The sequence below is a fragment of the Alosa pseudoharengus genome, unplaced genomic scaffold, assembly GCF_046254945.1.
Source record: "Alosa pseudoharengus isolate Yale_2024_CS ecotype anadromous, Long Island Sound unplaced genomic scaffold, YU_APseudo_1.1 YU_APseudo_1.1_scf_8, whole genome shotgun sequence".
NCBI classification, from domain to species: Eukaryota; Metazoa; Chordata; class Actinopteri; order Clupeiformes; family Clupeidae; genus Alosa; species Alosa pseudoharengus.
The window spans coordinates 6,841,835-6,864,115 of NW_027468870.1; the positions used below are offsets into that span (position 1 = coordinate 6,841,835).

Sequence of the window (22,281 nt, forward strand, 5' to 3'; positions counted from 1 at the left end):
ATGGGGTCATGTTTCTGACAGAACCTTGATGATGAGGATCTACCTAGTAACATGTGACCGAGAGAAGATGATTGGGAGATGACATTTTAAATGCCCTGCTTAGCAGAGCATCGGAGAGGCCAAGAGTGAGGTGCTATGTCTTTAGAGGAAGCAGTTTAGATGTGAAAAAGAAAAACAATGCTGGTGCCAACGCCTACGCCCCATAGCGTACGGCAACATTTAAATACCCCCATGACACATAGATACAGAGTTAGTCAGGCTGCCAAGTAGGAAAACTGTTACAACAGCACAGCTCCACTAATTCATTTAATTTTTCACCAGCAGCCAGCAAAGCAATAACTATGGAAGCACAAGGAGCAGCAAACCCTAAACAACTGGATGATTTCAGGACATGGGATACTATTAACATCTGCACATATTTAGAGAAAAAATTGGACTGGTTCTCTGATTCGGATGCCAAATTCAAATTCACAGGTACACATTTTCACACCCATGCTGTATGTCTCTTAACAAGGAAAGTAAAGATTTTCTAGTGATGTTTGTTGGGTTAGACATTGTTCTCTATTCTACATGATTGTTTGCTGCCATGGTTTAAGACTATATTGAAAACAATCAAAAAGGCCAGGTGCAATGATGGTAAGGCTTAGTGCTTTTTAACTGCAGTGCTTACAAAACATGTCATGATTTCTGAAAAGTTCCTGAAAATGTGTGTAATGTGTAAGCAGTTATTAAAATCTATGACAAGTTATCCATTAAGGTGTAGGGCTACACAAATATTTGGGGTAACATAACCATTGATATATAAACCAACAGAGTTGAAGTTGACAGGGGAGACTTTGGAGAATACGACTTCAAAGAAACTACAGGATAAAGGAATAGAGTAAGTATGAACTCCTACGTCAAATATCTGGAAAGCATTGACCCTCTGAATACATTGTTTCACATTTTGACACCTTTCTGACTACCTACTTTCTGATAACAGTTAAACTTCTGTCCACCTGAATACTGTGACTGATTAGTTTCGTCATGGAAGAAATGTCTTGAAGCTGTCATTACAAACAAAGGCTTTTCCACAATGTATTTAAGAAATTTCAGTAGGCACGTTCAATGCTTTGTTCATGTGTCATTCCACTTTATTACACATAACTCTACTTAATGTTTAGATTTTTACATGTATGTGGATTACCTGAGTTAATACTTCTTCAGTAATTTTGTATTAACAATTCCCGGGACACTGAAAGACCGGGGTGCACCAAACTTGTTGAGAGTATAATTCCATGTCAAACCATCCTAGAAAATCGCATCGTTTCATTTTCTGTTAGTCTTATTACACTTTCTAGAAGAGACAAGTTTTAACCCTTTAGGCGCCATAGTTTTTTTTTCAAAACGTTCGATTTTGACATCTTAATTTCAAAAGGCTACATCATAAAAGTGATAAGAGATAGAGACTTTCTGTAAATTAGAGAAATATTAAGGATGACCCAAAGTTTATGTAGGGATTACATGTCCCCATCTAATTTGCATATTATGACGTCATATGGCGGCGGCCATCTTGGATTATAGAATTTTCTATCAGAGATAGAAACATTATAGAATGTTTAAATGATAAAAATGCAGCACTTCTTTCCCCCCAAAATGTCCCTCACCTTCTGTATGCTATATTGCAATACTGAATGCTCAGGTAAATAGTAAGTAGTAAACAAACTGTGTAAATCATTAGTAATAATAAACCGAATGCATGTAGCGGTAGGCTAGCCTTATGCTGTAGAGATTTTCCATTTACTATATACAGTAGGCACTCTTTTTCCATGTATGGGGCACTCTGTAGAGATAATGACCATCCAAACAGGGCCGGCATGCCCATCATCTTGCGATAGACTATGGCTCCCCTGCCCCGTGTCACACCGCAGCACGGCCAGATCTGCCTCACGTGCCGAGTGGAGAGAATTTGCACAGCTCGGACTTACTGTCATTCTCATTGCGACTCCCCACCCTGCCTCTACGTTGCCCCTAACTGTCCTATGAACACTTTGACCTTGTCTAACATACCCAGTGGCATTAGACAAAGGCTCCACCACGTTACTGTCGCCGCGATTGTGGAGAGGCACACAGTCAGAAGAAGTCACAGGCAAAATGTCCCTGAATGCATTATATTGCTGCGAGACAGCCTCCAGGTCAGTCACATGACTTGTTGATATAATGGTCTCCAGAAAAGGTAGAAGGATGGCATCATTCAAGGTGTGGACCGTGGTGACAGTCTGAGGGAGGTGGAAATAGAAATAGATCCGCCGTTATCAGAAATCTCCACTTTGGCCAGAGTTTTTAGAAATAATCGTTTTCTGTGATAAAAACAGGGTTTTTGTGTAAATGAGAGGCCAAACCGAAGGTAAATATCTTCGTCTTCCCTTCATGTAAATGGGGTCTGAGATTTTGTTCATTCTTTAGCTTGCTTGACTTTTACATACACACACAGAGCCGCTATAAAAGGGAACCTTTACAAACAGCTGGCATTCGTTGGTTGTTCAAATAAAAGATAAGATAATTCAATGCACACCCTCCTTTATTATATAGGCTAATGATCAAAAGAGGAAGCTGGAATTCTGGTGTTGTTGATCTGAATATGTTTATACAGCTTGCATGTTTGTGTAAACTTAACGTTTCCAGTGTGCTGCATTTTCATTAAGGGTGTTTGCCATATTGCTTAAGCCAAATTAAATAGTTGTCATTTACCTTGTTAAATTCTGACGGTGACTTTTTCATGCAGAACGATGCGCGCGCACACACACACACACACACACAACTGATAGGAAATAGTTGCTACATGGCTCTCACAAAGTTCTACATGCAATGCGTGCAAGCATTAGCGATAAAAAACAGTTTAATTAGGCTACATTGTTGTTTTCAATTGGAATAGGCTGACAATATGCAACACGAAGCTAGTGGTGTGCAATGCAACGCAACGTTTTGAGCAGAAATTTTGTCGGACGCCCTGTTTCTATTTTCTTTATGTCACTTGCATTGCTCTGCTATTGTGAACAAGAAATATGATGCATATTTAACGGATTCAATACTTCCTATTGGTATAGATATATAGATATAGAATAAAGATATGAAGAAATGTCCTTGGACGTTGTCCTAAAAGGAATTATGTGGTTAAATTTTGATATAAACCTGTCCTTTACAGAGCTGAGGCATCTTATGAGATCATACACTGCCTTCAAAGACTGTGGACGATTCCAAAGGAGCCTAAGGTATGAGGCCCATGTTTAAAGTAAGAGTGTAGAGAAACATGTATAATACATAAATGCATTAAAATACATAGACACAAACATTAGAGGTTTAAAGGTGCATGTATTTGTACCGAACCATTTAGGTACCGTCCATTCAATACAGATGTTTACCAAATGAATGCAGTCCTAAACAGTAGTTTTTTTGCGTTCACACCATTTCAAATTTGAATGTTAGAGTTAAACATTAATATATTCCACTATTTGGGGAATTACACTCATTTTTCACTTCCCTTTGAGTTAAACAATTGATTAACCCCCCACCAGGTGTTCAATGACCCTATACATGGCCATATTGAGATCCCTGCTTTGCTGGTCCGCATCATCGACACTCCCGAGTTCCAGAGATTGCGCAACATCAAGCAACTGGGTGGAACCTACATGGTGTTTCCTGGTGCCTCCCACAACCGCTTTGAACATTCTCTCGGGTACATGTCATTATTATTAAATGTGTGGTCCTCTAATGAGCATCTGTTGTGTTGTCCTTCCATTGATGCTAAAGAGATCACAGTCAAGACTTCTTTTCTATGTGATTCCTTGTTGATGGAGTGGAACTATTTGTGGTACTACAAGCACTAAACTTGATCTAGGAGAGGAGTCTACCACTAATGTTGTAGTTATGGTAGGAAGTGGGAAGGCCACAGCTCTAAATTGCCAAAGCTCTAAAACATAAATCTATGTACTAAACTAAAGCCTCCCGCAAAGCAACATAAACGAAAACACAGAAGTAACCTAACTGCTCCCTACACCCTAGCCCCTCACGTGATCAAAAGAGTATATATAATTATACTTATATAAAATCCAAAACAGAAGTCCATAATGTCCTAATGCCATGGGGTAGAAATGTGGCTACAAAACAGAGGGAGTTACTGCACTTTGGCTTTGTAGGGCAGAATAGGCCATGCTCCTCTACCAAATGTGCTCTGCTTCCTGATTGCCAGGACAGGTGTGCTTTTATCCAATTAGCCACAGGTAGGGACATCACTGTAGCCCCGCCTGTAAGTCAGTGCTATCCCTACCATGTGACCCTAACCTATCCTAACAACCATTTAGGCGAACTTCAGAGGTTTATTACTTCACTAACACTCTAGGGGTTACTAGAATAAGCACATCTACATTTTTCCTCATATCTCGGCCATTGTATAAATTGTTTTGAAAAACTTTTTTTTCTCCTCTGATTCTCCAAGACATTGTATATGATCTGTGTCATCTGTGACACCCATCTTCTTTTTTGTCCCTCTTGGAACTAGATGATGATCTCTATCTTTTGTTTGACAGGGTGGCTTACCTAGCAGGTGAATTAGTCAAAACCCTTCAACAAAACCAGAAGAAGCTGAACATAACTGAGCGAGACGTCCTCTGTGTCCAAATCGCTGGTCTCTGCCACGACTTAGGTGAGCTGGGCTGTGGTGGGAACTACACATTTACATTTCTTGATTTTAGAAGAGGTTTTTATCCAAAGCAAAGCATGAGGAAAAACATTACACACTACCTCTACAGACTGAGAAAAATGTGAATTGTGTAGAAATGTTTCATCAAAAGGTAATATGTAACGCTATTCAGAAAAGCGTATTTAACACAGTTCTACCTTGTGACTCAGGAGACAAATAAAAATAAAGAATTTAATCCTGAATAGGATATACAGAACAGCATAAGAAACATGAGAATAGAGTGTAGAATATAAAAACAGTCTTTGGCATAGGCCCCTGGTGGTGGGGTGGAGGCATCAAAGTCGGCGTATTGAAAGAGTTTGAAATAAAGACGTAGGCAGTGTGACTTAATACGTTTTTTGCAAGTATTTACCCGCCTTGGATATTTCCACTTTTACTGGTTTTATTAATGGAATCTTGATCAATATAAATTTGCCTTTATTACAATAATTTACAAAAATCACCTCTTTAATGTCAAAGTGAAAACAGATTTCTACAAAGTAATGTTAACTAATTAAAAATATATAATGCAAAATAAGTGATTGCATACATATCATACATTTATGCATATACTGTACATACCCCCTTCAAGTCAGCATTGGGTAGATCCACCTTTGGTCGCAATTAAAGCATGGAGTCTGTGTGAATACTTAATTAGGCTTGCACATCTGGATACTGAATTTTCCTCCATTTATTTGCAAAACTCCTCAAGCTCTGCCAGGTTGGAAAGGGGATCTGGTGTCAGGATCTGGCCTGGAGTGTTGACATTATGCCACCCTGTGGGGTATACTACGAATCTCGATTAGTGGGTTAGCGAGGTATGTTGCGCTCAAAGCCAGGGTATGCTGTGACACGAAAGTGGATCTGTTTTAGTGTCGCTATATCACCATGGTATCTTATGCTGTCAACCAAACCTGGTCGGGAGGAAGTTATGTGCTAAGTTATAGCTGAAATCGTGTAATCTACCGCCCACTGACCAATCAATTGTCTTAAAAACGAAGTTATCTCACGTGTAGGATTCTGTCATATATCTTACAGGTGGAGCTCCGCCTCTACTAACATTTTGGATATCGAATGCGCTTTAATAGTGCTGTGCGTGCAAATATCCCACTATGGACGTGCATACCACACAACAACTGATGACACTTGATTTATTTGATGTTATAGGTTAGACACAAAAAATGACCGCAGTGTAGATTAAGCTATCGCTCATGAATGCGGAAGTAATTGTTTTTAAATAGAGGCGGTCTTGTGCGTCTCCACATTTCACGATTGGCCAACGTCATCCCAACACCGAGAATGCGCACAGATCTGAAAGCCTAGTTTGACCAATATATCACATAACTGCTATCGTAGTATCACTTAACGTATACCCCTGAGTCAAGGCTTTGTGAAGTCTCGATATGTCTACATAGCCTAGATATGTCTAACGTGCTTCGTAGTATACCCCACTGGTGGCCATTCTGTGTATTGTTTTCTGTCATGTGCTTTGTGTTTACCTGCCTGCCACCTGTCTTTGTCTCCGACCCATCTCCTTATTTGGTCTGTGCTTCCTGTCTTGTTAGTTTTCCCTCCGTTTCTGCTTCCTCACCTGTTCCCTGTTATTGTCTTGTTGGTTTCGTCCAGTCCTCTGTCTTTCTGTTAATTGCTCTGTGTATTTCTACCCTCCTGTTTCTCTGTTCCTTGTCGGATTGTCTCTCTGTTCACCCTGCCGTAGTCCTGTCTGTTGGTGAGTTTTTGTCGTGAAATAAAGTGTGTTTTTCTTAATTCTGCCTGGAGGAGTCTTGCACTTGGGTCCGTCTGCATAACCCTGACATCGGGTGTGGACAGCCCTTTTTAAGTCCAGCCACAGATTTTCTATAGGATTGACGTCTGGGCTTTGACTCTCCTCTCCAGAACATTCACCTTGCTGTCTTAACACCATTGTTGTAGGCTTCCACGCATTGTTTACACCATTGTTGTAGGCTTCCACGCATTGTTTACAACATTGTTGTAGGCTTCCACGCATTGTCTTGTTGGAGTGTAAATCTTCTCCCAAGTCGTTGTTCTCTTGTAAACTGAATCAGATTGTCCTCTAGGATTTCCATATATTTTGCTGAATTCATTTTGCTTTTATCTTTACAAGCCTTCCAGGGCCTGCTGCAGAGAAGTATCCCCACAGCATGATGCTACTACCACCATGCTTCAAATTAGGGATGGTGTGTTTTTGGTGATGAGCAGTGTTTGATGTCCACCAAAAATAGTATTCTAGTCTGATGGCCAAAAAGCTTAATTTTGATCTCATCAGACCAACGAACCATATTCCATTTGACCTTGGAGTCTCCCACATCTTTGGGTGAACTTTAGTGGAGATTTAATAACAGCTTTGCCACTCACCCATAGAGCTCTGACTGGTGAAGAACTTGGGCAAAAGTTGCTGTATGCATAGTTTCTCCAGTCTCAGCAGCTGTAGCTTTTAACTTCTTCAGAGTTGTCATTGGTGGCATCCCCCACCATTCGGAAGAAAGTAGTTCTACAAACAAGACAGTTTTAGCGATTAAAACGTTAAATTGTAACAGGAAATGAACACAACGCAAGTGGCAACAGTGGAATAAGCGGGATAATGGACTCCATGGTGGTCTGTTCACAGAAATTAATGCACCGTTGAGGTTGTAAAATGGCCCCGACGCGAAGCGGAGGCAAATGCATTCCTCGTAAATGTTCATTTCTGTGAACAGACCACCGTGGAGTCCATTATAGTTCGGCAAATTAATATATAAGCGTGATACGGGCAAAAAAATTGATCTACTTCATAGGTGTGCAGATAACATAAGGTTAATGGTCGTTCTAAATTACGTAGGACAATGGGAAATTCAACCAAGCAGTGGAATAAACTAGATGTACCGCAGAGCGGTACAAAATATGACCGCCGCCCAGTCCAGCACATTTTTTCCACAAAAATAAATCACGCTGAAAGGCCTATATGATTCTAACTGTCTCACTAAATTGCATTATCCACACTCAATTCTCACTGGTATCTGCTAGACAACAAGTACCAAAACATGATTAGTTCATAGATTTCACATGTAAAATTAATTTTATACAACCCCACCCCCATCTTGCCTGTTCATAATTCTGAGAAATTCTTGAGTGTTTGAGTTATGTTTATGTTATGTGTGTGGGTGTGTGTGTGTGCGTGTGTGTGTTTGTGTGTGTGTGTGTGTGTGTGTGTGCGTGCTTGTGTGTGTGCCTGCGTATGTGCCTGTGCAAGCAAGCGTACAAGAAATGGTCATCCTAGGCCCTACAGTTCTCAAGATATTCACAGAGTACTGTGTCTGCCCTACCCTCCTTTCGGGAGGTCCAGTCCAGCGGGGGGGCTACAGATCAAAACGAAAAATGACGGTTCCATGCTATCCATGTGGGGGTACATGCCCACCAAGTTTTGTGTACCCCGGTCTTTCAGTGTCCCGGGAATCCTTGTTGGTGTACGTCACTAAATGTACACATAAATTATTTTATTGTAAGGCCCCCCATGAACGAAAGTACACAAAACTTGGCATACATTTGGAGGGTGTCATAATGATCCTACGCTTTTAATTTCGTGCAGTTTTGACCTTGTCAGCCAGAGATATTGTGATGAAAACACCTAATTTTTTGCTTTTGAATTTTTAACTAGGTGGCGCTATACATTAAATAAGTGGTAATGGGATGGGTTGACGTGCCCCCTTAAGACCAACATACATAAAAAAGGTGTACCTCCTAGGCCCTACGGTTCTCGAGATATTCACAGAAAACTGTCTCCGGCCACCTACAGGCCAGTTGGTGTATAGTAACATAAATTAATTTATTGTGTGGCCCCCCATGAACGGAATTCCACAAAACTTGGCGTGCATACAGTGGGTGTCATAATGATCCTACACTTCCAATTTCGTGCAGTTTTGACTATGTTAGGTCACAGATACCTTCAATTACAACACCTCATTTTTACTTTTTTGTGTTTAACTAGGTGGCGCTATACATGAAATGAATGTTTATGGAATGGGTTGACATGGCCCCTTGAGATCAACATACAAAAAAAAATGGTCCTCCTAAACCCTACGGTTTTCGAGATATTCACAGAAAACTGTGTCTGGCCTACCCTCCTTTCGGGGGGTCCAGTCCAGCGGGGGGGGGGGGGGCTACAGATCAAAACGAAAAACAATGGTTCCATGCTACCCATGTGGGGTTACATGCCCACCAAGTTTCGTGTACCCCAGTCTTTCAGTGTCCCGGGAATCATTGACGGAAATTTGGGCATGCGGAAAATAAAAAAAAATAAAAAATCTGACTAAACCTTCGCTGTGCGGCGGTCATAATTACTATACTACACACATTCACTACACTCCGCGATTCCCATTTCACTAATTGTAAGATTATTAGCACCAATTGGCTAATTTTACATTATTTTACATATTTTTTAATGAATTAACATTACTTTGTAGAAATGTGTTTTCAGTTTAATACTAAAGAGGGGATTATTGTAAAGGATTGTAATAAAAAGGCCAAATTAAATTGACAAAGATTCCATTTATTAAAGCAATATAAAAGGGGAAATATCCAAGGGGGTGAATACTTTTTATAGCCACTGTATGTTGTGGTTCAGATGCTGTTGTCAAGAAGATCGTAATGATGGAAATATACTGACGACAAATCTTAATACAACTAACAATTTTTTATATATATATTTGAATTCAACATTTAAAAAAAGACCTCTGGTGCTCCATTAGTGGGTGCAATCTGATTGGCTTCTATAGTGTGGTGTCAGTGGGTGCACACAACAGTGTTTGTTTTCAGTTTATGAAGCCAGGTTGTTTTTCAGTACATATGCAGAACAAACCGTTAGCAGACTGTGAGGAAATATTTGCTGTGACAAAAAGTGACTGGTTTGTTTATTATTCCTTTAGTTCCTTTTAAATTCCATTTTTAACTCCTTCTAACCCTTAGTCCTTCAAGCCCCACTCAGATAGAATTTCCAAACATTTCTAACAATGTCCTAACATTTCTAACATTTCTGAACCCATTTAACACAACTGCAAAGCAAATAACGTTTGCTAAAAGAACTGAGCTGTATGCTTCTTCCAGGACATGGACCTTTCTCTCATCTCTTTGATGGCTCATTCAAGAAGGTGCTACAAGAACAAACAAAGAGAAAAGAGATGTCAAAATGGCAGGTAGATCACATCACATCCAATTTATGCATTCCAGTTTTTTACATATTGATCTGTAGTCCAAAAAACAAGAAACAAACAAAGAACAAAGTTTGGAATCATACTTTAATCACAACTGTATTTACAAAAGTTGACATTTCTTTACTTTACGTTACTTTCAATTGTGCCTCTTGTCTTTGCTGATATGTTTATGTTTATGGTATTTAGCAGATGCTTTTGTCCAAAGCGACTTACAATGACATCAATAAACATTAGATTAATATTATAATGAATAGTTTAGTAAAATCAAATAGCCCCCAAAAAATACTATTTTTATTAACTCATTGAGTGCCATGCGTTGAGTGCCAAAAAAGTAATATTACGTTTTTAGCTTTTTTTTATTATTACGAAACTAGACACTCTAATACACCTTATATGTGATTTTGGGAACTCTGTGATGAATGGAAATGAAATATATGACTATCGTGAAACTCATGAAAACGCACAATCTGGACATTTTATCATAACTCGGTTGCCGCTTTGGGTCGAATCAGTGACGCATGCACGTCAGGTCAAAACCAGGCCATTTTCGTGGGTCTATCACTAGGTGGCAGTCTCGCCAGGTCTCGCTGATCACTCCCCGGAATGTTTACAGAAGTAAGTAACAGGCAACACTTCATATTTCATGAAAGACGTTATATCTCCATTTCTAGAAAAAAACAGCGATTTTGATGAAAACTAGCCACTGTTTAGCTTGGGATTTCTCAGGAACAGAGGCGTGTAGAAATACACGGTTTGCACCCACCGAGAGCTTAAAGTCTCACCTTTTAATCGAGCTATTCTACGTGTTCATAGCTATAACACAGAATATGCTGTGGCTGTACAAAAATCATCAACAATGGTCTAGATTGCTGGCACTCTAGGACAAAGCTCCCGAAAACAGCTTGGCATTCAATGAGTTAATAGACTAAATAGAGGTTAACATAATAATAACACTAATTTGGACAGAACCTTGGCCTGCACAAGAATTTTTGTGGTATATTGTATTAGAGAAGGTCTCATCTTCCGAATACTGTATAGGATAAACCATCATGACTTGACTGAGGTTAAGTTTACATTTACATTAATTTAGCAGACACATTTTTCTAATGCAACTTACAAAAATGAGGAATAACATTTAAAGCGATGGTTCGGAGTAATTTCACCCTAGGGTCCTTTGCACCATGACCCCGAGCCAAACACCCTCCCAGAACCTGTTTTCCCTTGGTCGAAGCCTGGTCGAGTAGCGCTGGCAGAAACTAATGAGTTTCTGCAGTCGTAATGGTACCAACTTTTGGAAGCGATTACATCAATGTTTTTTGGTATATCCAGTTTTTAATATTTTTTTTCGAACTGTTTACAACTTCGTGTTAACTAATAATTGTTGCAAACTGGTACTACGAACAAAATATTAGTGCATTCCTGGATCTACATCCTTATGCATGCTTCCTAAGCTAAAATGCAGAAGAGGTAGAGCAGTTTTCGGTAGAATAGCCGCTCTTGAAACCTTTCAAGACAGTCATTTCGTCACGGTCATGGTCATTTGTAGCCTGGCGGGCCATCCTATATCATTGAAATGTATAGTCTGGAATCGACCCATTCACCTCACTTAATCCAAGGGGCGGGCAGAGAATTGTCTTTCAAACTGCCTAGGCATGCAATAGGCCAGCGCTACGACCATATCCGTATCCGGTCGGCAAAACGGCAAATACATCCTTCAAAAGGAATGACTTAAGTGCATTGTGTTGCTCAACTTTCAAAGAAAAGCACAAGTCTAACTCCTCCTCAAAGTTGACGCCAACGCCAATTCAAACAACCGCTCTTCGTTCGCCATAGCCACCTTCCTTGTTGTTCACCGTTGTAGGACTGTCGTCATCCTGTTAAGCCCGCCTTAAGACTCTCTAACAAAATAGAGCGCTGTGATTGGATGACGTCCACGGCGTCAGCCAATAGAAATTCCTATGGTTTGCTACTAGACGTACAGGCTGAGCAAATTAATTTGCTGCCGCTAGAGTGCGTCTAGATTTCTAGGCTAGGTCATTTGGTCATTCTACCAAAAACTTGAATGTTATTTCTCATTTTTGTAAGTAAGTTACTTGTTTGAAGTACACCAGTTTGTCAAAAATATTTGACTAGAAGGGAAGAAAGAAAATATAGTACACAATACATACTTGACAAGTACTGATATAATATGTAGGCTACTTAAAAAGTCAAGTCAAATGTTTATTTATAAAGCACTTTAAACACCAGTTGACCAAATTGCTGTACAATAAGAAAAAAATGAGAAACCTGATAGACAGATAATGAATGACAGCACAGAAAAAACAGGGGAAGTGGTACAAACAAACATATCAGTAAGTTATGTAAGACAAAAATTACAAAATAGAAAATAAAATAGATTGAATAGGCACAAAAAACAGGAGGTTAGAGTGGCAATGTTATTGAAGAAATTATTTTGAAGAAATTATTTTATTAGGATAACCACTTAAGATGTAGCATCTTGTTTTTGAGGGGGTCCTGAACATTACATTGGGGGGTCCTGAACAAAACATTACACACATACAAAACAGAAACAAACAACCAAACAACAAAAAACTCAAAACAAACAACAGAGAAAGAAACACACAGAGCCTACAATTACAACATAATAAATAACAGGGAATAATGATCATTCAAAATATAGCCAAGCGTTACTGTAAAATGTAAAAAAAAGAAAAAAGTCAGTGAGATTGAGTAGTTCAGTAAAGAAAGAATGAGAAATGAGAGAAATTTGGAAAGGTGTTAAAGTCAGTTAGTGTCATGTACAGTTAGTATGTCAAGGCATGTTTAAATACCAAGGCATGCAAGGAATTTGGTCTCTGCATTTATCCCATCCGTGAATTAATGAACACACAGAGCACATAGTGAACACACAGTGAGGTGAAGCACACACTAACCCGGAGCAGTGAGCTGCCTGCTACAGTGGCGCTCGGGGAGCAGTGAGGGGTTAGGTGCCTTGCTCAAGGGCACTTCAGCTGTGGATATGGGCATGAGAGAGTAGTGCTCAACCACTTCCCCCTCCTACATTTTTCCTACTGGTCAGGGCTCACACCAGCAACCCTTCGGTTCCAAGCCCAAAGCCCTAACCAGCCCTAACCCCAAAAATCTGTCTTCTTATATGTGGCACAGTAAGACGAGCAAGAGAGGTATTAGAAGCAATGCAATACACAGAATCAGCATAATCCATTATTGCCAATATAAGTTGAAGAGCAATCTTTTTTCTGACCTTAAGTGGAAAACAGTTTCTGGAAGGGAAAAGGAGATCAAGACTATAATTCAATTTATGTACAATGTGATTAATATGGTAAGAAAGCTCAGTCAAGGTATAGGCCCAGGTATTTGATATGGTCAGCTTTCTGCAATGTAGTGCCATCCAGACAGGAAATACGACATGAATGTGTTTTGCATTTGGATTTGATGTTCTTTCGAGTGCCAAAAGTCATAGCATGTGATTTAGTTTTATTGAGGATAATAACTTATTAACTGCAAGTCAGTGTTGTAAGTTATTAATATCAGACTGTAAGTCTGCTTCAAACTGTACTAAATTTGTATGTGAAGTATATATAACCCTATCAGCATAAAGCTGAACAGAACACTTACTTAGGGAAGATCATTAATAAATATATTAATAAATTGAAATAGCCAGATGAAAGTTTCCAACGCATGTTGGAGTTGGAACTGGTATTTGTTCTTGAGTGTGTCTGTAGGCTTCTGTGTGTGCATGTGTGTGTTTGTGTGTTGTAGCATGAAGATGCTTCAGTTAAGATGTTGCGGCACTTGGTTAAGAAGAACTATCTGAAGGGAGTCCTGAGGCTGAATGGCCTAAATGATTTGGACAATGATCTTGACTTCATTGCAAGCCTGATTAAAGGAAAGCCGAAAGAAAATGTAAGTTCCCACAGCAGCATTAAAAAGCTCATGGCTCTATCTGAGTTTTTTTTCTATTTGATCTTTTTTAACCTCTACAAATCTGTTATGTAGGAGAAGGACTTCCTGTATCAGATTGTGGCAAACAAAGACAGTGGAATTGATGTGGACAAATGGGACTACTTTGCACGGTAAGCTCTGAGAGTAAGATCATAAACCCTCTATGCTCATGATTTATATGAGCAACCACCAAGCAGACCATTCTGACATCCTCTACATTCAAATGGCATGAATAATAATATACACTGAAAACAGATATCCGTTCATCTCTGTGTGCGTAGGGACAGTTATCATCTTGGCATCGGCAAAAGTTTTGACCACGAACGTTTGCTGAAGTTTGTCCAAGTGAGAAATTATAATACAAAACAACACATCTGTTTCAGAGAGAAGGTATGGAGCATTTAAATCAATATCTGCCCACTGGTCTGCCTATCAGAGTCTTGATTACTAATACCATTTGAAATCACAAGAATGAGCTACAACACTGTATTGCAGGAAGTTGGCAACTTGTACAACATGTTTTACACAAGACACCACCTGCACTGTAGAGCATACCAGCATCCAGTCTGCAATCTCATTGAGTACATGTAAGCTCTCTAAACATTTGGTTTGGTATAACTGGTGTAGTATGATTGTTTTGGTTCATTTCAATGGCATTTGCATCATGGGAATTCAAATGTGTGTTTTCATGTCTGTCAGGATAGCCGAGGCCTTTGTAGCTGCGAATGAACACTTCAAGATCCAGGGAAGCGAAAACACAGAATATACTCTCTCCACAGCCTGGACTGACATGGAGGCCTATGCCCAACTCACAGGTCAGGCGATGTTTACAGAAGTGACTTTGACACTGTGAAATAACCTACTAATTAAACTACTTTCCTGGAGTGAATCATTAGCATTTACCTCATGAGTAGAAAAGCTCACAAGAGAGATCTCTTATGCACCATCATCTTGCATATATTACAAATATAACAATAAATTCACTTGTACTGGTAGTGTTTTGACGTTATTAACAATGTTATTGCAACCTCTACTGCCGTTATGGATATTGTTGATACCGTAACACTTCAAATAATAGCCTGGGCTTTTATTTTCCAAAATCGCCAAACTGCACAGGCTTGTATTTGAGACGGGCCTTTAAAGGAGAAATCTGGCCGTTTTTACATGAATCTTGATCTCTAGATGTCACAGAGTGCTACCAAACAGGAGTTGCTGCAGCTACAGTAATGGCAAGTGCTCCCAGTGAGCTACAATGCTAGGTTTGGGGGCATGTCCTAAAAAGTGCCTTTGTGCCTCTTCACAGACTCAAATGTCATTAAAACTATGTACATATCTCTCTTGACACAACTTCTGGTATAAACCGCTCAATGGTGTTTTAAGCCCCCCACCGTCGACTTCAAGGCAGCTCTGCGACAGTCAACATCAAGGCACCCTAACCTTAACCCTGACCCTAACCTTTGCCAAATAGTGCCTTCCATGCAGCGCTGCCTGGAAGATGACGTTGGGGACTTAAAACACCAAGTAACTTACACTATAAACCACACCCACTTCTGGTTTCCTAACTGAATAGTCAATACAGATAACTTTGTTGGTTGCACAGAAACAGATATAGACAATGATGTCACTGTGCACCTCTACTGTGCATTTCTCTCTAGACTCAGTCTTTGAGCAGATTCAACACTCTCAAGATGAAAGACTGCAAAAGGCAAAGAAAATTATCCAAAGAATAACCTGCAGAGAGTTGTATCATTACATCGGCAAGACTCAACCCATGGAACCAAACCAAAACCTTACTAAGGTTTGTAACCATGACTTTTATGCTGATGCAGGTTAACTTAATTATAGTCTTTGCAACATTACTTACAACATTACTTAAATCAAGTACACTTTTATTTCTGTGCCTGAGGTTATCAGAAATGTTCATAGCCATTATAAATAATGTAAACAACCTGGCACACGCCTGAGATCAGGCACATTGCCTGAGAACTGTATGCCCTCACTGGGAAACAGAAATGAGAACATCAGCATGAGAACTACTTGTTGATTGTCTGCCTCACAGGGTAATCTAGTAAATGATCTAGTGAAGAAGCTTAAGGAGACAAAATCTGGTGTGGAATTCGCCCCCGAGGACTTTTTTGTGGATGTGAGTGTAATTAAAAATCATTGAAGGTGGATGAGAACCCTAATGACCTGGTACATTCTGGTTCAACATTATTAACAGTCTTTCTCATTTTCTAAAGGTGTTCTCAGTCAACTATGGCAAGGGGAAGGACAACCCACTCAACAATGTTTATTTCTACAACAAAGATAAAAGCACACCTTTCACACTGAAACCAGATATGGTACTTTTATTATGCCAAATGACACTAAAACAACTCTAGAACTGATTTAGACAGATAATTCATTCATTGATAAATATACCCCTTGGCATCAATTTCCAATTTTTAGGTTTATTGTGATATACTAAATAATGTAAACATTAAAATACTTAATACATAAATCATTTAGAATATTTAGTGGATATAGTGCCATGGTGGCACCCAGTGCATCTGAAACCGACGAAAAGGTTAATGCCCCACTACAACGTTACACTGTAAAACACCAGGATGTTTTGTGTGTGCAACTTTGCACAGTGCAACGTTCACAGGTGTGCATCGCCAATGTTGATAACTCCATTCTCTGTATTGTTAGTTAGTTTAGCATCAAAATGACAAACATTTATTTTCAAGTAAAATGACTAGATTGTGTTGCATTAATGTGCTCAAAAACAGTTTTCATGTGACAGAAATTGATGTGTTGGTGTTAATGTGTTAAGAGGTGAAGAAAGCTACTAAAACTCTGGTTGTCTTGGCAGGTCTCTCTTCTCCTTCCACACACCTTTGCTGAACAGGTGTTCCGGGTGTACTATAAAAAGAGAGCCAACCTGGAAACAGTCAAGAAGACTTGGAAAAGCTGGATTACACCATGGATTAAGGTAGTCTTGTGGTGTCCTCTTTTTTCAGTTTATGTCCCCCTTAATCAGGTACAGTACAATCAAATGGTATTTGAATAATTAAACATTCAAAGTCCAAATTTGAGGATATTGGTTTGTCATTTGTGAAGTCAGATATTGCAAGGACATTGCACAGAATCCGTTCTCTTAGAATCATCTACAGCAGTGTTTCCCAAACTTTTTTTCTGGCGACCCACTTTTTAAAAATGACAGACCATCGCGACCCATTTCACTTCAAATCTACCCTACAACCACCAATATTGTTTTAGGCCACAGGTTCTCCAACTTTTCTATGCCTCCCCAACCATACATTGCTATAGGATCCCTGCTTTGAACACGGTTGTGTTGCATTTTGAGCACCATCAGCATGAAAAGTTGGAAATGACTACTGAAAAGATACGTTTTAATGCGCATCCGAGAGTAGGGAATTTTTCGCATGTTGTGCAGTCCTCATTCGTCAGCATAGTAAGCTGTTCCTGTATTTCTAAAAAAAAAAATGTTGTAGGCTACGTTGCGTTGCCGACAAATGGGTCCATAACACTGTGGACGTCAATTCCAATGTAAACAGCAAATAACTCAAGTCGTTATATTGTATTGTTCTATTATATTATATTATATTATATTGTATAGTCGTTATATCAGAACAAGAGGCGTTTGCGCAATAGCCGGAAGAATGCGCCTTTACTTTGGAGTTAGCAAGGTAGAAAACGAGAGGAATAGTGTTTAAAATGCACATTTAAATTGTAGACTATAATGCACTGCATTTTAAATCAGAAATAAGAATGTGAGGAGGTTGATATTAACTTTAAAGATTGCATCTGCAATCGAAACTGTATGCAAATGTAATGGCCTTATGTCCGGTCTATGGATGTCTGCTTTAGTTGACAGCACGATCACTAGATTTTAATCGGTAAAGTTGAGGAGCTGGTATCTGTTAATGTTCGTGCAAATAGGCGGATTCATGTCCTTTGCAGTTTGCAACGGCGAGGTGCAGGTCATGGCAGGCGCCCCACAGAACGGTTTCATTTTGAGAGGTAGATATCCATGCTCTGGCTCCCCCTCTGCGATGCGTTCGTCCCCCAGTTTCATGCGCCAGTTTCATGAGCTTTTATGACAAAACCGTGACTGTGGTAGTTAACAATCTACATCCTAATAGAAAACTGTTAGCTTTCCTGGTATCAAATGACAAATGATATCAGTTAGGCCTATAACACAACATAAATTGTGCTGGCGACCCAAATAAAATCTCCTGCAACCCACCCGTGGGTCGCGACCCAGACTTTGGGAAACACTGATCTACAGTATGTACCAGGGGCGTGCAGAGACCTTTGAAGGGGCAGGGGCTCATATTTTTTTTTAAAAGGGCACATGGAACAAAATTTTTAGAAAACGTGTTAACTTTATTTAAAACTTAAATGGGTGCGGCATTTAACCCTAACCCTAGCGGCAGCAAATATGTTATTGCCTAGTCTGGCTTGTCAGGCTATAATTTTAATGTTTATCACAGTGAACTACCACCATTAGCAAGCTGGTGTCTTGCAGATTCACGTGCTGTGCGTGTGGCCACTGAGTGAAATGACACGTAATGTAGCCTACTGTAAACAGAGAACGACGTGGAGTTGGGTTAGTTAAACAACTACAGTAGCCTATGTGCCAAGTGACCTTACCGTGCTCCCAAACGTCTCCTGCAGCACTGTGCCTGCGTGCACCTTCTGAGAGTTCACTGAATGTATGACGTCACAGATTGGTGGCCGCAAGGCATTTCAATTAACACACAACATTTTTATTTTTGTAAATTTCTAATTTCACAAACTATTAATGAGACATTTTAGTGAATATTCACGTTGGAACTAGCGGAAGTATTACACATTTTAAAAAGTAAAAAACGGGTCTTGTCAAAAGGGCACTTGGACATTAAAGGGGCAAAAGGGCAGGTGCTAGAGCCCCTGTAGCCCCCCTTCTCTGCACGTGCCTGGTATGTACTATATATCTGTTGTCTGTATTAAAGTTTGGAAGGGGAGGGGGTTGTCAAGGCAACATGATGCAGTAGATTCTTAAATTTTTCTCAACTTTTTAGTTTAGGAACAGTAGTATCAAAGGTCCGCTCCACTTTAACCCTCTCTGGTAGTATTATATGGTAGTACAATTGAAATACAATATTTGTAATCTATGTAGTCTCACATTAATTTGTACTTTTTAGGTCATGTGTGAAAGTACACCTCCACGTGCTAGCAGTAAACGTTCTTTCGCTGATGGGGATTCACTTCCGCGTAAACAACTAAAATTCAACAAGTCTGGATCTGAAGAATCTGGATCTGAAGAGTCTGGATAGCAAACACACTAACTGCACAATTTGCAGCATTAACCATTTTCCAACTGCATTATGACTCCATTGAGACAGTTATCATTACAAGGCTAGGGGACTGCTTTCTAATAAACACTTCACATTTTCTAATTATGTTACATTATACATTCAGTATATGTTAGTATATAATATTTGGTATTGTGTATTTCTTCCCATAATAATATTTATTTTCCATACACTATACATTTATATTTTCTTTCATTTTTATTATCTTATTGGTAGTTCTTCATTTGGGTTTGGGATGATGAAATTGTAGGTTAATTGCTGTATTAATTGCTGTGCTGTGTTAATTGCAAGAGCAGACACTGCTCTTGTTTTGCGTGCCTGCCCTACCCCCACCTCCCAGTCTCTCCAGCTCTGCACCCCGGTGACACCCAACGACCTAAGCCACCATCACATCACACCCTGCCCCCGCCTGATGCCTCCTTGCCTGTGCCTGTTGAGGTGTCCACGACTCTGGCAGCCTTGACAGGGAGATCAAGGAGGTGGTCATCCCCCAGCCCCACACCCCCTCAATACCAGTGCAACACTCACCTCCACCATCACAGGCTTTCGTACCCCCACCACCACTGGATATTGCACCCCTCCCCCACATGGCGATCATGAACAATGAGGTGACAACGACCTCAGTCAACAGCCATCAGACACTCAGATCCCAGATGCTCCCCTCCCCTCCCCTCACACCCCCCATAATCACAGCAGATCAAGTAAGAGCTCAACAAAAGAAACTTCACCCCAATAAGGCAGCGGGGCCTGACAGAATGTGTCCAAGGCTACTCAAGGCCTGTGCTGCTGAACTGGGGGAGCCACTGAAATCATCAATTTGAGTCTATGCCTTGGACAAGTTCCAACACTGTGGAAGACATCATGTCTCACCCTTGTACCTATGAAGCCACACCCTAGTGAGCTTAATGACTACAGACCTGTCGCTCCTTATTGATTAGTTGTGTTTTTTATATTATATACTTTTAATTACTTTTTTCTGCTGTTAGTGAATGTGTGTGTGTTGTCTGTATGCTACTGAGACCTTGAATTTCCCCAGGGGATCAATAAAGTATCTATCTATCTATCTATCTATCTATCTATCTATCTATCTATCTATCGTTTTGAATCTATAAGAAATGCATTATTAAAGATGGGCACAATTGTTTTTTATTTCCTCCTGTTCATCGCGCCCCATATGTCATGTCTCTACTCCCCACTATTCCCCACACTTTTAGAACCACTGGCATAACTCTCACTCTGACTTTACCAGGAATACAAATCAGAGCCGTATATATATTGGGTGCCCATGCACCCAAATGTTTTGTATTTTAGAATCCATGTACCTTTGTTTCTTTGGAAAAAAAGAAAAAAAATGTCATGCTTATACCATTCTTATGCCAATAAAAAATACAAATGAAAATGTATCAGACTGACCTCTGCAGCAGCTTGTAGTGTTCCTCTAGACCAGTCCTGTAGACTCAGCAGCATGTGAGCACCTGAGGCCCACAGATGACACCTCATGAGGCCTGCTGGAGCCTGCTGCCCATTCTCATGAGCTCCAGCAGGGCCCACATGATGGCACCTGTTAAGAGCAGTGAAGTGAGCACCTGTGCTGCCCCCCAGTGACCAGACAGCCTAATAGGCACAGCTCAGAGGGAGGGTAATAAGTAATACCAGATACTAACTGACACTCACTGGTCACATCTTACAGGGTCAGACATTAAAAACATAGGCTACTGCAACTAACACTGCTGGCCTGGCATTATGTCTTCAGGGTGTGCTATCCAGTCACTGTTAGTATACTTTACTAAATATTATTTTATGGGAATATGGACACATTTATAAAATAAGCCATCAATAGATTTGGGTTATCTGGATTGAAACAAGATTCTGATGATTTGGGGGGTATGCTCCCTGAGACATTTTTTTAAACATGACCCCTCAAATGATGTCTTCTAGTGAGTTTTGAGGGAATATGGACAAATTTAGTCATACAAAATAAGCCATCAGTAGATGTAGGTTATCTGAATTGAAACAAGATTCTAATGCAGGATCGTTGCAATGATAACCATGACTGTGAAAACATTTCCATCTGATTCAATAAAGACTCAGTCAAGTAAGTACCTTCTTAGTCAAAACATTCTTTTTGGATTTATTATAACAATTTAAAATGTGCATAACAAGAATGTAATTATTAATCTACCACCTCACTAATAAACATGCAAACACACACACTGGTGGACAGTAACTAAGTACTGGGTATGGGTATCTAATTCAATTATTTAATTCTTTGGAAGGTTTTTACTTCAACCCCCACTACAATTAAAGGCCAAATATCTTTAGCAGGGATTAGAAACGGTTCAAAGAATGAAAATGAAAACCGGAAACGAACACAGTTTTTGGATGGACATAACTGAAAAGGGATCAAAACCAATTTCACTTGTTCCGGAGTGAAAACGTCATTTTCAATTTTAGATAACCGGTTAATAACGATATTTATCATTCCGATTAACCTTTGTTTGAATATTATTCAAAACTCCATAGGCTTGGAAAGTCTGACTAAATTCATCTTATAAGGTGTATAAGATGAATTTAGTCAGATGTTATGAATCGGTATCTCCCCGGCATAATTGGCTACAACTACTAGTTGACTATCCAACACTATCTAACTGCCTTTTCCAAGTATGTAGTCTAAATTACTGAAACAATTTGTGAAATAAGATACCAGAGACACTAGGCAAATATTTATAGGCCTGTCATGCAGTTGGTAGCACCATACATAGGTTAGGCTATTGCAAGGCTTAAAGCAAGGACATTTTCTGTGCCTGAAGTTAGGCTTTCAAGCATTTTTAAGACCTAATATTATATAGTTTATGATATCAAATAATATTTTTGCTCAGAACGAACCTAAATGAAAATCATTCTGTTTTCAGTCCCTGATCTTTAGTGCCAAATTATGTTTTGACATTCACAATCTAGGCTACTACTTAGACCTATTACTCACAGACAGAGTTTGACATACACACACACACTTAGATAACTATCATAGCTG

General features: G+C 39.7%; 1 protein-coding gene across 1 annotated transcript; it reads left to right on the top strand.

Annotated features, from left to right (window-relative positions):
• The first annotated feature begins 245 nt into the window (after positions 1 to 245).
• On the top strand, positions 246 to 20,653 carry LOC143111682 (deoxynucleoside triphosphate triphosphohydrolase SAMHD1-like). Its single transcript, XM_076273944.1, has 16 exons — positions 246 to 474; positions 814 to 880; positions 3,185 to 3,251; positions 3,555 to 3,715; positions 4,566 to 4,681; positions 9,818 to 9,906; positions 13,705 to 13,848; positions 13,942 to 14,018; positions 14,169 to 14,277; positions 14,383 to 14,474; positions 14,587 to 14,702; positions 15,543 to 15,685; positions 15,947 to 16,030; positions 16,128 to 16,229; positions 16,742 to 16,861; positions 19,080 to 20,653. Exons 1-16 carry the CDS (start codon positions 342 to 344, stop codon positions 19,209 to 19,211), a joined length of 1,752 nt encoding a protein of 583 aa, XP_076130059.1. The 5' UTR covers positions 246 to 341; the 3' UTR covers positions 19,212 to 20,653.
• Positions 20,654 to 22,281: the final 1,628 nt, after the last annotated feature.